The 11,979-nt window shown below is 56.2% G+C and overlaps 3 protein-coding genes across 5 annotated transcripts in view; 1 reads left to right on the top strand and 2 right to left on the bottom strand.

The window, feature by feature from the left end:
• Positions 1–11,979, bottom strand: part of TRIM54 (tripartite motif containing 54) — a 192,486-nt gene that overhangs the window by 133,498 nt on the left and 47,009 nt on the right. The window lies entirely within an intron of this gene.
• Positions 1–11,979, bottom strand: part of LOC121919936 (uridine-cytidine kinase-like 1) — a 161,133-nt gene that overhangs the window by 110,116 nt on the left and 39,038 nt on the right. The window lies entirely within an intron of this gene.
• The window catches only part of NRBP1 (nuclear receptor binding protein 1), a 27,718-nt gene continuing 17,105 nt past the window's right edge, over positions 1,367–11,979 (top strand). The window contains exons 1-7 of one of the 2 annotated variants that reach the window (XM_042447154.1): positions 1,367–1,782; positions 4,883–5,005; positions 5,197–5,298; positions 5,397–5,486; positions 5,832–5,872; positions 6,237–6,331; positions 10,141–10,164. In XM_042447154.1, coding sequence (XP_042303088.1) covers positions 1,462–1,782; positions 4,883–5,005; positions 5,197–5,298; positions 5,397–5,486; positions 5,832–5,872; positions 6,237–6,331; positions 10,141–10,164 — 796 coding nt within the window. In that variant the 5' untranslated portion in view covers positions 1,367–1,461. The remainder of the gene's footprint in view (positions 1,783–4,882; positions 5,006–5,196; positions 5,299–5,396; positions 5,487–5,831; positions 5,873–6,236; positions 6,332–10,140; positions 10,165–11,979) is intronic. The other variant, XM_042447162.1, reaches the window with a different exon arrangement.

The raw sequence follows: 11,979 nt of genomic DNA, 5'->3' as shown, positions 1-11,979 counted from the left end.
GCGCAGTGAAACCCATTTGTATGTATTCGCAGATGACCACGAAGAAGAAATACTGTTACAGGTAAGCAACCTGCCCATATCCATTGTCCTGGGTGGGATGCTCCTGGTGAGGTGGCTTTTTCGAAAGATGCTTCACAGTGTTGACTCTTGTTAGGCCTGAGGCCCACCAAGACCCCTCGGATAGATCCTTTCCCCATGTGATGTTGTCAAGCCAGGTGTGGCTTCACAATGGCTTCAAACTGCATGAAAAGAGATTCCACCTGAAGGTTCGGAAGGACACCAAGAGCTGTTTGATGGAGGGTATTGGTGTTCCTCTTGGGAGGCTGTCCTGGGTAGAGGCCGGATGGAGGGTGCCTTCCTGCACGGCCGAAGGGGTCCCTCCCAACCAAGTCCCAATGCCAGGCCTGTCTGGTTCTGAGGGGTCTCCTTTGGCCCCTTCCGGTGGGGCTGCGGGGGCCGTGGGCCAGGCCAGGCGGCACCCAAGTGGGTCGGAGGGAGGGAGGGAGGGAGGGAGGGAGGGAGGGAGGGTGGGGAGAGAACCATGCCCCCCAAACCCCTGCCCTGGCCTTCGGCTTCTTCCCTTGTAGCTGCTTTAAGGACGGGGCGAGTGGGGAGGGAGAGGCCCCCGTTTGAACGTAAACATTTGAATGTTGGTGTTTAAAAACCCATCGCATTCGACCAAATTCTGACTGCAGTCCCATGAAATGTATAAGTAAGCACCGTTATTCGGTGTATTGTATAACATGATGAGGGTATAACTTCTGACTGGTGCCAGGGAGCGACCGTTTGCTGCTCCAGGAGCCTGAGGGGGGGGTTAATGTGCTTTTAACTCTCTTTGGAATTAGTATTCCATATTTCAACTGTCTTGTTTTAACGGATGGCGTTGGATCCCATGTGGTGAAAAACGAGGTCTAGAAATGAGACCCTCTCAACCCTTCGGACTACAGTTCCCATCGGCCCTCGCGAGTGCCATGGCCGCCCGCGCAGGCGCACTCTCTCCCCGCAGCTTGCGTCAGCCCCGAGTCCCGCCCCTTCGCTCCGCTGAAGACAGACAGTCTGTCGGCCAATCCGGGGGCGCCCGGCGCGTACTTGGCGCGCTCATTGGCCCGGGCTATCCCCGCCCCTGCGTCGCTCCGTTGGCTGCGGGTGAGGTGCCTGCGAGTTTGGCGTCCGCCGCCGCCGCCGCCGCCGCTCCAAAGCCCGTGCGAGCGGTGAGCGCCTCTCCGGAGGCCGGGCGGCGGGGCTGGGTAGCGAGGCGGGCGGGCGGGCGGGCGGGCGGTCCCTTGGTTGCCATGGCGGCGGCGAGGCTCCTCCCCTCCTCCGTCACTCGGCGCGACGGACCGGGGGGCGGGGCTTCCGCGCAGGTGTTGCGTTACGGCCCCGCCCTCCCCTGCTGACCGGGCCGCGTCTCTCCGTCTCTCTTCCTCTCAGGCTGCCTGAGCCTCCGCTGCGACGACGGCGATGTCGGAAGGAGAGGCCCCGCAGGCGCCCGGAGGAGGAGGAGGAGGAGGAAGCGGCAGCGGCGGCGGCAGCGGGAGCCACTCGGGGGCGGGAGGCGCGGGCGCAGCGGAGGCCAAGGCCGAGAGCCCCTCCGCCTCCTCCTCCTCCGCAGCGCCCGGCCTGAGCGCGCTCTCGCCCCCGATGGCCGCCTCGGCTCCGGCTCCGGCTCCGGAGGAAGAGGAGGAGGAGGAGGAGGAAGAGGAGGAGGAGGAGGAGAGCGAGGACGAGTCGGAGATCCTGGAGGAGTCCCCCTGCGGACGGTGGCAGAAGCGGAGGGAGGAGGTGGGTGGCTCTCTGGCCGAGCGGAAGGGCTCTTCCGCGGTGGAGCAGAGGCTGGGCGGCCCTTCGTTCCTGCATGGACTGGTCTCCCCCGCTCTCTGGCTCTGTGGGTCGGGGCCTCCTCCGCTCCCCTTGCGGCCTTTCAGAGCAGCCCTCCTGCCCCAAGGGCTCCAAGGGCCCCTTTCTCTGGATGGCCGGCTTCCAGCAGCTCTTGAGCTGTGGCCCCGGAGGCCCCTTCCAAAGCCTTCTCTGAGCACCGAGCCTGAGCTTCCTGTTTCCGGCCCAAGGCCTGGTTGCGAAGGCTGCTCTCAGCAGTTGCTGGAAGAGGGAGGGATGTGGCAACATTCAGGCTTCTTTCCTGAAGGAGGGAATAGCGTCTTTGGCAATCAAGAGGAAGGAGCTTCACATTCATGCTGCCAGCAAAGCTTTAGCCAAGCGATGGTCAGCAGGCAGAGAGCGCAAAGACCTGCCTTCCGACCATCATCTGGTGGCTAGAGAGCAGCTTTCAGGGATAACTGCAGTGCGTTGGCTTCTTTGGGGAAGAAGCAGCCCGTTCTCTGAGCTGCTCAATCGGCCTCGACACTGTTTCCGTTTCGGCTGTCGTGGCAAGAAGTGTTTGCAAGCATGGCACATCTGCATTCGCCCAAGGAGTCCTTTTGGAAAGGGAGGCAGAGCAGAGGGTCTCTCCATGAATTTGTCTTTCCTTGGGTGGCGAGGGGTAGCCATGGTCCCAGCCCTGCCATAGGCACTGCCAATCCTGGCCCCAGGGCCTCAAGGCTGGGAAATGGTGGGGAAGAAGGGGTGCCTCCCAAGGGCCTTGATTTCTCTGAGTGTGGTTCTGCGCTTGGCATGAGGGCTCAGCTGGAGAGCTTGGGGCAGCTTCCTGCAGCTTGTTGCTCCCTGGAGAGAGTCCTAGGCTGGGAGGCAGCCTATGATGCCAGTGGAGTCAGGGTTGGCTGTTTCTCTCTCTTGCCACTACTTATATTTGCAGGCCTGAATCCAGTTCAGGAGGCCGCCTCTGTTTGGAAGGATCTGCCACACAGGGTCTTGAAGCAAAATGGTGGGACCTGCTTCTCCTGGGCACAAGATGCAGCCCTGTTTTGGGGCAGCAGCCTTAAGGAGGAGGGGAGGGGAGGGGTAGCTGTGGCTACTGGTCATGATAGCTGGGAACACCAGTGGGAGGGTGGCCACTGTCTGGCTACTCTGGTGCCAGTCTGGAAACGGCCGGTGGATGGGGAAGCCCTCTGGGAGGCTTGAGGGGAGGACAGAAGCCTTTTGAAGCGCAGTGGGGCAGGTATGCCCCCTCCCCGAAGGTTGCTGCCCGAGGCTTCCCTCAGCCCTGGCCAGCAACATCTGAGGGGACACCAAGGAGGACCTCCTTCCTTGATTAACCATTTGATGCAGCTTGGATATACAGACCGGGGGGGGGGATATAACTGGGAGTGAGGAGCTCTGCCTAGCCTGGTTTCTTTTATCTTTCTTTTCTTCTTTCCTTCTTTCTTTCCCAGACTCAGTTGCTTTAACCCAGTGGTTGTTCAAACCCCATTGTTTTTAATGAGGCACGGTTCAGGGGTTGCTGCTTCCTTTCCCTTCAAGCTGCCTGCTGGTGCTTAAGCATGTTAAGAAGAGGCTGCTCCCCCATCTCTGTAGGGCAGCAGCAGCAGCAGCAGCAGCCTGTGGGTTGGTGGCAGATGGACCTGCATGAAGGATCTCCAGCCACCTCCCACTCTGCACCACTGGCAAGGCCCTTCACAGGACAGGGCTCTGCCCACTTACCCTTCTCTTGCCCACAGGATGAATCTCATTTTCCAACATCTGCAGCTAGTGGGAGCTTCCCAGACGGGCGGTGGGCAAATGACCTCCATGACCCTGGCCTCCTGTCCAGTTTCCTTTGGAGGTCTTTAAGCAGAGGCTGGGTGGCCATCTGTCAGGGATGCTTTGATTTGGATTTCCTGCATGGCAGAAGAAGGGGGTTGGACTGAATCAGGGCCCTTGTGGTCTCTTCCAATTCTATGAGTCTGTGATTCCTCAGCTGGCGATACCCAGAAAGTCTTGGGGTCAGGGAGGCTGCCAGTTGCTGAAGCGGCTTCTTGGTAATCGTCCTGAGCTGAAGGACGTGGCTTTACAAACCTAATGTCTGTCTAGCACAGAGGTTAATCTGTGCTGGGCAGTCGGGCTCTGACTCTCCCATCATTGAAACAAAGGCTGGTGTGTATGGCAGTTAGATTGAGGAGCTAGAGATGTTTGGAGAGTTAGTCAGGGTAAGAGTTACTTGGGATATGAAGGAGAGTGCGGGAGATGGGAGGAAGTGTTGGTGTTGGTCAGGAGCTGAGTCTGCTTAAGGAAGTAATGGTTGATGTTATGTTCACTTTCTGCTCAGACTAAATTGTTGTTGCGCTACACACGTGTGTTTCTGGGAATGTTACATAAGGAGTATTGGAAAGCTTGAGTTCAGACTCAAGCATGATCTCTGTGCTGGCAGCAGCTAATCGAGGGTGCTGGTGTGTGGTGGGGAGATCAGATGAATAATCCCTCCTGCGGTTCTCCTTCAGGAACCGCCAGGGCATTTAGAAGGTCTACATGCTTGGTGGCCACAGCGGGAGTTCAGGAAGAAGGCCACACATTGGTGGCAGAGGCAAGGGACTGGTGGAAGCCCTCACCGCGACCTTTGCCCCTCAGGGACCATGTTGGCTGGGACGCTCTGGAGCTCCTTTGCAAACCTGGCTATGTTGAGGGCTTTCTTGTCCCAGAGACAGTTATAGGGACAAGTTGGCCCTTCTAAAAAGTCAATCTGCTTCACTTTAGAACTTCCCAAACCTGGTTTGGCTGTACTGGCTAGTAGGGCTGATGGGAGTTGCAACCCAGCAATTCCTGTTTTCCTGACTTGGCCCCATCCTCTTTCCATCATTCCTTGGCATCTTTTGAATCTGACGTGACCAGTTTTCCCCACTGACTCGTTCCAGGTTTCACAGACCTGGCTGGAGGGGAGGGAGCGGCTACCTGGGATTCCTCCAGTGCCTCACCCCGCTGCTGAGGACAGAAAGGCTGCTTCCCTGGTCACTTTCCTTCATCTCCACTTAGCTTTCCTTTGGTCCCCATCCAGGTGAATCAACGCAATGTTCCTGGCATCGATAGTGCCTACCTGGCCATGGATACAGAGGAAGGGGTAGAAGTAGTATGGAATGAGGTCCAGTTCTCGGAGCGCAAGAACTTTAAACTGCAGGAGGTGGGTGAGCCTGAGGCAGGTGGGTGGGAGCGCTTCTGGCAAGTGTGATTTCACTCCCACAGAAGCCTCCATTCACTCATAGGGGTGGGTGGCTGGGCCTGAGGGGGGTGTGGGTGGCTTGAGGTTGTATCTCAGCCCTCTCCCCTGTGCAAGTGGTCACCTTCCTGTGCTTTGCCCCACCACTGCCACAGGAAAAAGTGAAAGCTGTTTTTGACAACCTGATCCAGCTGGAGCACCTGAACATTGTCAAATTCCACAAGTACTGGGCTGACGTGAAGGAGAACAAGGCCAGAGTAAGTCCAGCCAGGCCAGTTCTGGTGCCCCCCCCCCCCCACCCGCACACATTCTGGATATGTCAGACAGGCACAGAGTCTTCCTCCTCCCTTCCCAGGTCATCTTCATCACAGAGTACATGTCTTCTGGCAGCCTGAAGCAGTTTTTGAAGAAAACAAAGAAAAATCACAAGACCATGAATGAGAAGGTGAGTCCTCCCTCTCTCCTTCCCCCAATGAGGCTGACTCCCACCACCAGAGTCATGCCTCCATTCCAGGGCACCCCCTGAAGCTGTGTCCTCTCTACCTGCCAGGAACCCCCTCCCCCATCATCTCTGGAGGCCAGGAGAAGGAGTGGGTTGGCACCTGGCCCTCAAGTGCTTTGTGCCTCTTTCGCTTCCTCAGTGACTGGGAGGGGATCAGGGTCCTTCTCCAAGAGTTGGGTGAGGGCAAGGAAGCCACACACCCCCTGGTTAAACAGGGCCTAGACCCTGCTGGAATTGCTTAGAGTCTTGTCGTGGGGGGGGGGGGGTTCTCCTTGGATTGTATTGCAGGCCTGGAAACGCTGGTGCACCCAGATCCTTTCTGCCCTCAGGTAGGTGACTTTGCATGGGAGGGAGGGAATGGGAGGGTAGTGTTGGGTGTCAGGTGACTGCAGGAGCTGGAAGGGGGGTGTCCAAAGAAGCCCAGGCAGGGCTGTCCAGACCCTCAGTGGGATGGAGGGGCATGTGCGTTTTGCCCCTCTAGTGGGTCTTGGTGGTTTCCAGGAAGTGAGGGGCTGCAGGGTGACTTGGTCTTCTGGGTGGCCTTCCTGTCACAGTCAGTGAGCTTCTGCTCTGGCCTGCAGTGGCGGAGGGCGGGGGGCTGTGGGGGGCTGTTCCTTTGAGGTCCCTGAAAGCAACAAGCAAGGGTTTCTTCATTGTTTTTGCTTTGCTCATTTTCCTGTGTTGCCTTCTCAGTTACCTTCATTCCTGTGACCCTCCCATCATCCACGGTAACTTGACGTGCGACACGATCTTTATCCAGCATAATGGACTGATCAAGATTGGTTCAGGTAAGATGGCTCTGTGCCAGAGTTGGCTGGTGATCTGAAGAAGCGTGGAGGCTGTGGATCCCTCTTTGACCAGCCCTGTCCCACGCTTTGCCTGCCTTGCTTGGGAGAGGCTTCCTTTTCGGGGGAGAAAAGGAAGGCGAGAGGGCCCAGAATCCAGGGCATTTCTCCCGCCACCTGGCTTGGGGGCCCCTGAGCCCCAGCTCTTCTCTCTGGAGCAGCTGCTGCTGACCTTTGGAAACCTCCTGGGACTCCTCCCTCCCAGTGGTTGTCGTGCCACCGCTGCTTCCTGTGCCACCTCCTTTGCCACCACTGCAGGCTGCCACTCCAGTTGTGTTTGCTTCCTGCTTTGAGTCTGGATGGGTCAGAGTGTTGTTCTCTTGCCCTGGCAGTTGGCCTCTGGGTGGAAGGGTGGGGGTCCCTGTGTGCTGGGTGGCATCCGTCTTCCACCCCCCCCCCCCCACTGTAGCTTTGACAAAGCACTCAGTCCAGGGTTCTGGAGAGAGTGAGAGGGGGATCTGGCCATCCTTTGGTCTTGGCCTTCTGTGTCTCTGTGTGCCCCTACAGAGGCTGTTGCGTGTTGCTCTTGGCTGTGCCATTCTCAGAGGGTTAGCGATGAAAGGCGGGGGGGGGGGGAGGGTGTCCCATCCTTGAGGCTGTCTCCACCTCCTCCTTCTCCACACCCCAACCACCATGTCATTTGTATGGAGCCACGGAATAAGGTGGTTTCTCTGTCTGGCCACTGCAGACTTTAGAATCATTGAGGAGAAGCCATGGACTGAAAGAGAGTGGGACACTCATTAGCAGAGATGTACCCTATAAAGGAGCTGGAATCATGGAGTCACAGAGTGGGAAGGAACATGCAGCCAAAGCCCTCCTGAAAGAAGATACCCACCCAGCTTCTCTTTGAAGGCCTTGCTCCAAAGAGGAAGAGGCCACAGGATCAAAATTCAAAATGACCTGAATAGACTAGAAAGCTGGCCCAAAGGTAACAAAATGAAATTCAACCAAGAGAAATATACTCCTCTTAGGACGGAAAAAATGAAATGCATAGATAGAGGATGGGGGCTGCTTGGCTTAAGAAGACTTATATATGTGAAAGGGGTCTTGGAGTCCAAGTAGACCACAAGTTGAACATGAATCTGGAATACTGTGTCCAGTTCTGGGCACCACAATTCAAAAAGAATGTTGTGAAACTGGAGTGTGTTCAAAGGAAGGCAACTAAAATGGTCAAGGGTCTGGAAACCATGCCCTGTGAGGAACAACTTGGGGAGCTGGGTATGTCTAGCCTGGAGAAGATGTGAGATGATAGCCCTGTTTAAATATTTGAAAGGATGTCATATTGAGAGAGCAAGCTTTTTTTCTGCTGCTCCAGAGACTAAGAAATGAAACAATGGATGCAAGCTCCAGGAAAAGAGATTCCAGCTCAATATTAGGAGGAACTTCCTGACAGCAAGAACTCTTTGACAATGGAAGACACTCACTTGGAGATTTTGGTGAAGTCTCCTTCTTTGGAAGTCTTTAAACAGAGGCTGGATGGCCATTTTTTGGGGGATGCTTTGATTGTGAGTTCCTGCATGGCAGAAGAAGGGGGTTGGACTGGATGGCTCTTGTGGTCTCTTCCAACTCTATGATTCTGTGATTCTGCCATCACAGGTGCCTCAGCCTGGAGGCTCATCTTGGTTGCTCAGTGTGTGTGCGCCATCCCAGAATGGAGCAGTGAGCCAAGGTCAGCTCCTTATGTCCTGTACAGGGAACACCTGTCTTCAGAAATTGCTCTCTGGTTTTTTGCTTCTTTACTTGCTGGTTTTACATCTTATTTTCCTTTTAAAAATGAGATTGGGGTGTTATAATTTGCTTTGGAGATTTTGTGAATTGCATAAACATCCACATAAATTTTAATTGAAAGGAGACGCTGGACGTTTCTGAAAGTGAGAAGTCAGTGGATGAGGAAGGAGGGGCTTTGTTATCCCTCTGGGAAGAGATTCGGCTGAGAGAGGGATGGGGAACCTGTGCCTCTTCCTCAGTCACTGTTGGACTCAAAGTCCTATTGACCTCAGCTAGCATGGCCAATGGTAGGGGATGATGTGAGCTGCAGTTCAGCAGCCGCCAGAGGGCTGCAGTTCCCTTGCAAGATGCACGTCACGTGGCTTGTGAAGAGGAGGTGGCAGGGCATGTGGCTTCTGAGCCTTGGCTTCTGTGCCCCCTTGCCTGGGTGGCAGCCGCGTCACCAGGAGAAGAGGAGTCTTCCCTAGACGGAATGGCAGCTGCTTCCAGAGCTTCCCAGAGAGCCATCCCTGGCTGAACCTTTCCAGAAGGGAGGGACCCTCTTCCGGCCTCACAGCCTCACTTGGGCTTAGTGGGGCAGGCAGGCCCCAGCCCTGTCCTTGTGGTGCTGCAGGGGCACAGATGGGAGTTTCTAGGATACCAAACTGAGATCTCAAGCTGCCCAGCCCAGATGCCGGTTCCAAGTGGGAACAGCCCATGTCGTGATACCCAGCCTTGTGCAGAAGAAGAGTCTCCTCTGGCTGTCCTCCATCCATGCAGCATCTTGGTGGCCTTGGCACGGCCAGCAGCAGCACTTTGGATGTGGCCCAGGTTCCCGGAGCAGCCACAGTGACTGTGTTTGTGTGTTGGTCCTAGTGCCTCACATGGTGCTTCTGCCACTTCTTGGAACCATTTCCTAGAGGACACCTCTTCCTTCCCTTCCCTTCCCCTCTCCTCTCAGTTCGGTGTAACAAGCAACACAGAACCCCATATCAAGAGCAGCCACAGAGGCACAGAGCCTGCCGAGTGGCACCTGGACACAGGATCTGTCTGTTGCTTTCAGGAGGCCCTGGCAGCCCTTGAGGGAGTGCGGGTCTTGCTGCCCTGGGGTCAGATGAAAATCCAGGAGACAGGAGGAAGTCCTCATTGGAGCTAGTGGTAGAACCGGAGAGCAGCACTTCCTGGCAGAGAAGAAGAGGAGGCTGGCTGGCTGGCTGGTGAGCGGGGGGCAGACCTTCAGGAACTCAAGCAGAGGGAGTATTCCCCCAGGAGACCCTTGGCTGGCTTTCTGCTGCCCCTCGCTGTTCTGTCTCCAGTGGAAACCAGCAGTGTCCAGGGACCAGCGGTCAGGTCTGAGCGGGGCAGGCAGAGTCCTGGGTGCCCCTCCTGTTGTGGATTTGGGCACTGGTGGTGTCAGCCTCTGGTCTCTGAGTCAGTCTGAAATCCCTGAAAGCCCACACTGATGTCCCATGAATGCTTGGATGGTTAGGTAGCTGGGCATAGGTTTTGGATTGGGCCCCCCTGGGAATGATTTGGTCTCCTCCATAATCTCCTGGTGCCCCTTGGGGGGTGGCAGGGCAGGTGTTGTGTTCTCCTTGGGGCAGCTGAGGAGCAAACTGCCCCCCCCCCCACTACCCCATTTTGGAAGTGGGTGGATCATGTGCGGTTGCTGTAGTGTGAGATGGGGGGACCTTCCGCCCCCTCTTCCCCTGCCTCACCTTCCCCCAGGTGTTCCTGCTATTTATTCCTCTGGAAGCCAAAACAGCTGGGAGAGCTGGGTGCTTCCTCATCTCTCCCCCAACTCACTTGCAGCTCCATGGCATGGGGGGGGGGTCTTGCTGCAGTCTCAGCAGCAGGTAGGGCTGCCCGGAGGTTCCCACAGGTCAGCATCATGAGGGGCTGCCTGTGGAGTCCTGGGGAAGGCAATGGAGGGCTGCTTCTTCCTGGCTCCTCTCCTGGGCCAGACCCTTCCTCATTTAGTTTCCCACTTATGGGGTGCCTCTTTCTCTGTTTTCCCTCCCTCTTTCTCTCTTTCTTGCCCACAGTCTTTCACAGGATTTTTGCTAACGGTGAGCCAGTGTCTCTCTGCTCTGTGGCGTGACTTTCTCAAATTGAATACATACCTAGCTACACATATATGTATTAAATACATGTAGAGAACTCCCCCCCCCCCCGTCTCTTGCTTGTGAGGCTGGTGTGTCTTGACTCTCTCCCCCCCCCCCAATATCTTTCTAGCCTAGGTGTGCTGTTCCCTTCCGTGGGGCAGGTGGTGGGGGCGCTATCTTCTTTTCTGCTGCCCCGGTGCATGCTGCTTCCCGCATGCAGCCCAGGCTACTCTTGTCTGCTGGGGAATTGCTGCTGCTGCTGCTATTGCCTCCTTCCTGCTGGGCCAGATCTGGCTTGCTGCTTGCTTTTGTGTTCTGCAGAAGAGCTGGTGTGATGGGGGGGGGTGTGTGTGGCTGAACAAGGAAGAGGGCTGGGTTTCAATCCCCCCCCCCCGCTCTGCTGTGGCTGTGTGCTCGGCCTGTTACCTCCCCTTTGCTGGAGGAGCAGCATTTGTGAGTGCCAGTTGGATTGAAGGGCAGGTGCTTGGTCCATAGGATGAAATGGCTGCCTCCACCCATGACCCTCCTCTCTTCCTCAAGCGACATTGCCCTGGGCAGAGCTTGCCTGTAGGACTGTTTGGCAAAGGCCCCTTTGCTGGTTGGCTGCTGGCAGAAAGAGGGTTTGGGAGGAAAAGATGAGAGGCTCCTGCTAATAAGAGTGTGGGCCAAAGAGACCGGCCATCAGGAGAGAGTGCTGGGGTGCCTGCCTTGTGGCCGGTCACCTACCCTCCCTCTGCTGAGTAAGGACCAAGGAGCACCTCCACTTTGGCCAGGGAGGAAGGCGTTGGGTCAGATGGCCAAGGCGCTCTCAGGGCAGTGGCATAGGTGGATGCCAGACCAGACCTGGGTCCAGAGGAGAGGCAGCGGGGGCAGCTGCAGCAGCGAAGCAGCAAGTAATGGGGTGGTGGAGGCAGGGGGGATGGGGGTCCAGGGGTCTCTCCTCTGCCCTGTGGCTGCTGGTGCTGCGTGGCTGCGCTTTTGGCAGATGGGCTTACATGCAGCAAGAGCACGTTTTGCCCCGCTGCAAGGCACCAGGCTCCATGGAGAGCAAGTGTGTGTTGCAGGCACTGGGTGGGAGTTTGGGGTTTCCCCCTCGCTGAAGCAGAACAAGGCCTCAGAAACTAAGGAAGTATGTCACCTGAGTCGGAGCAATGGGAAAGAAGCTCCACATAGGATCTTGAAAACCTGGATCCACCATACCTGCAGCGGCGTCAGAGAGACCGCAGAATGCCAGGTGCCTTCTTCATTGACTGAGCCGGATCACCACCTGATGCTGGCTAGAGAATCTCACCATGTTTTTAGAACTGGGCAGCTTTTGTGAAAAATTGAAATACTAGCAGTATCATAAAATCATAGAATAAATCCTAGAGTTGGAAGGGACCCCAAGGACCCTGATCCAGTCCAACCCCATTCTGCCATGCAGGAATACACAATGAAAACACCTCTGACAGATGGCCATCCAGCCTCTGCTTCAAGACCTCCAAGGAAGGAGACTCCACCACTCTCCATTGAGGAAGTGTGTTCCACTGTCGAACAGCCCTTACTGTCAGGGCGTTCCTCCTAATGTTGGAATAGGAAACACATTTTGATTCTTGGCAATTAGAAGTATTTGTGGCTGGATCCATGCAACCATGAGCTGGGGGAAAGGAGCTGCTTGCCACATGTTTTTCAAAGGCTGGTGTGGAAGACCCTTCTGTGGTCCAGAGACATCTTTCTTGGAGGGTGGCAGGAAGAGCAGGAGCTGCCAGCTAGCTGGTCAAAGAAGGGCTGCTGGGGTGG

This window comes from Sceloporus undulatus, chromosome 1 (assembly GCF_019175285.1).
Source record: "Sceloporus undulatus isolate JIND9_A2432 ecotype Alabama chromosome 1, SceUnd_v1.1, whole genome shotgun sequence".
Lineage (NCBI taxonomy): Eukaryota > Metazoa > Chordata > Lepidosauria > Squamata > Phrynosomatidae > Sceloporus > Sceloporus undulatus.
Note: the sequence above shows the minus strand (reverse complement) of the source record. Positions and strands in the feature narration are given on the sequence as shown.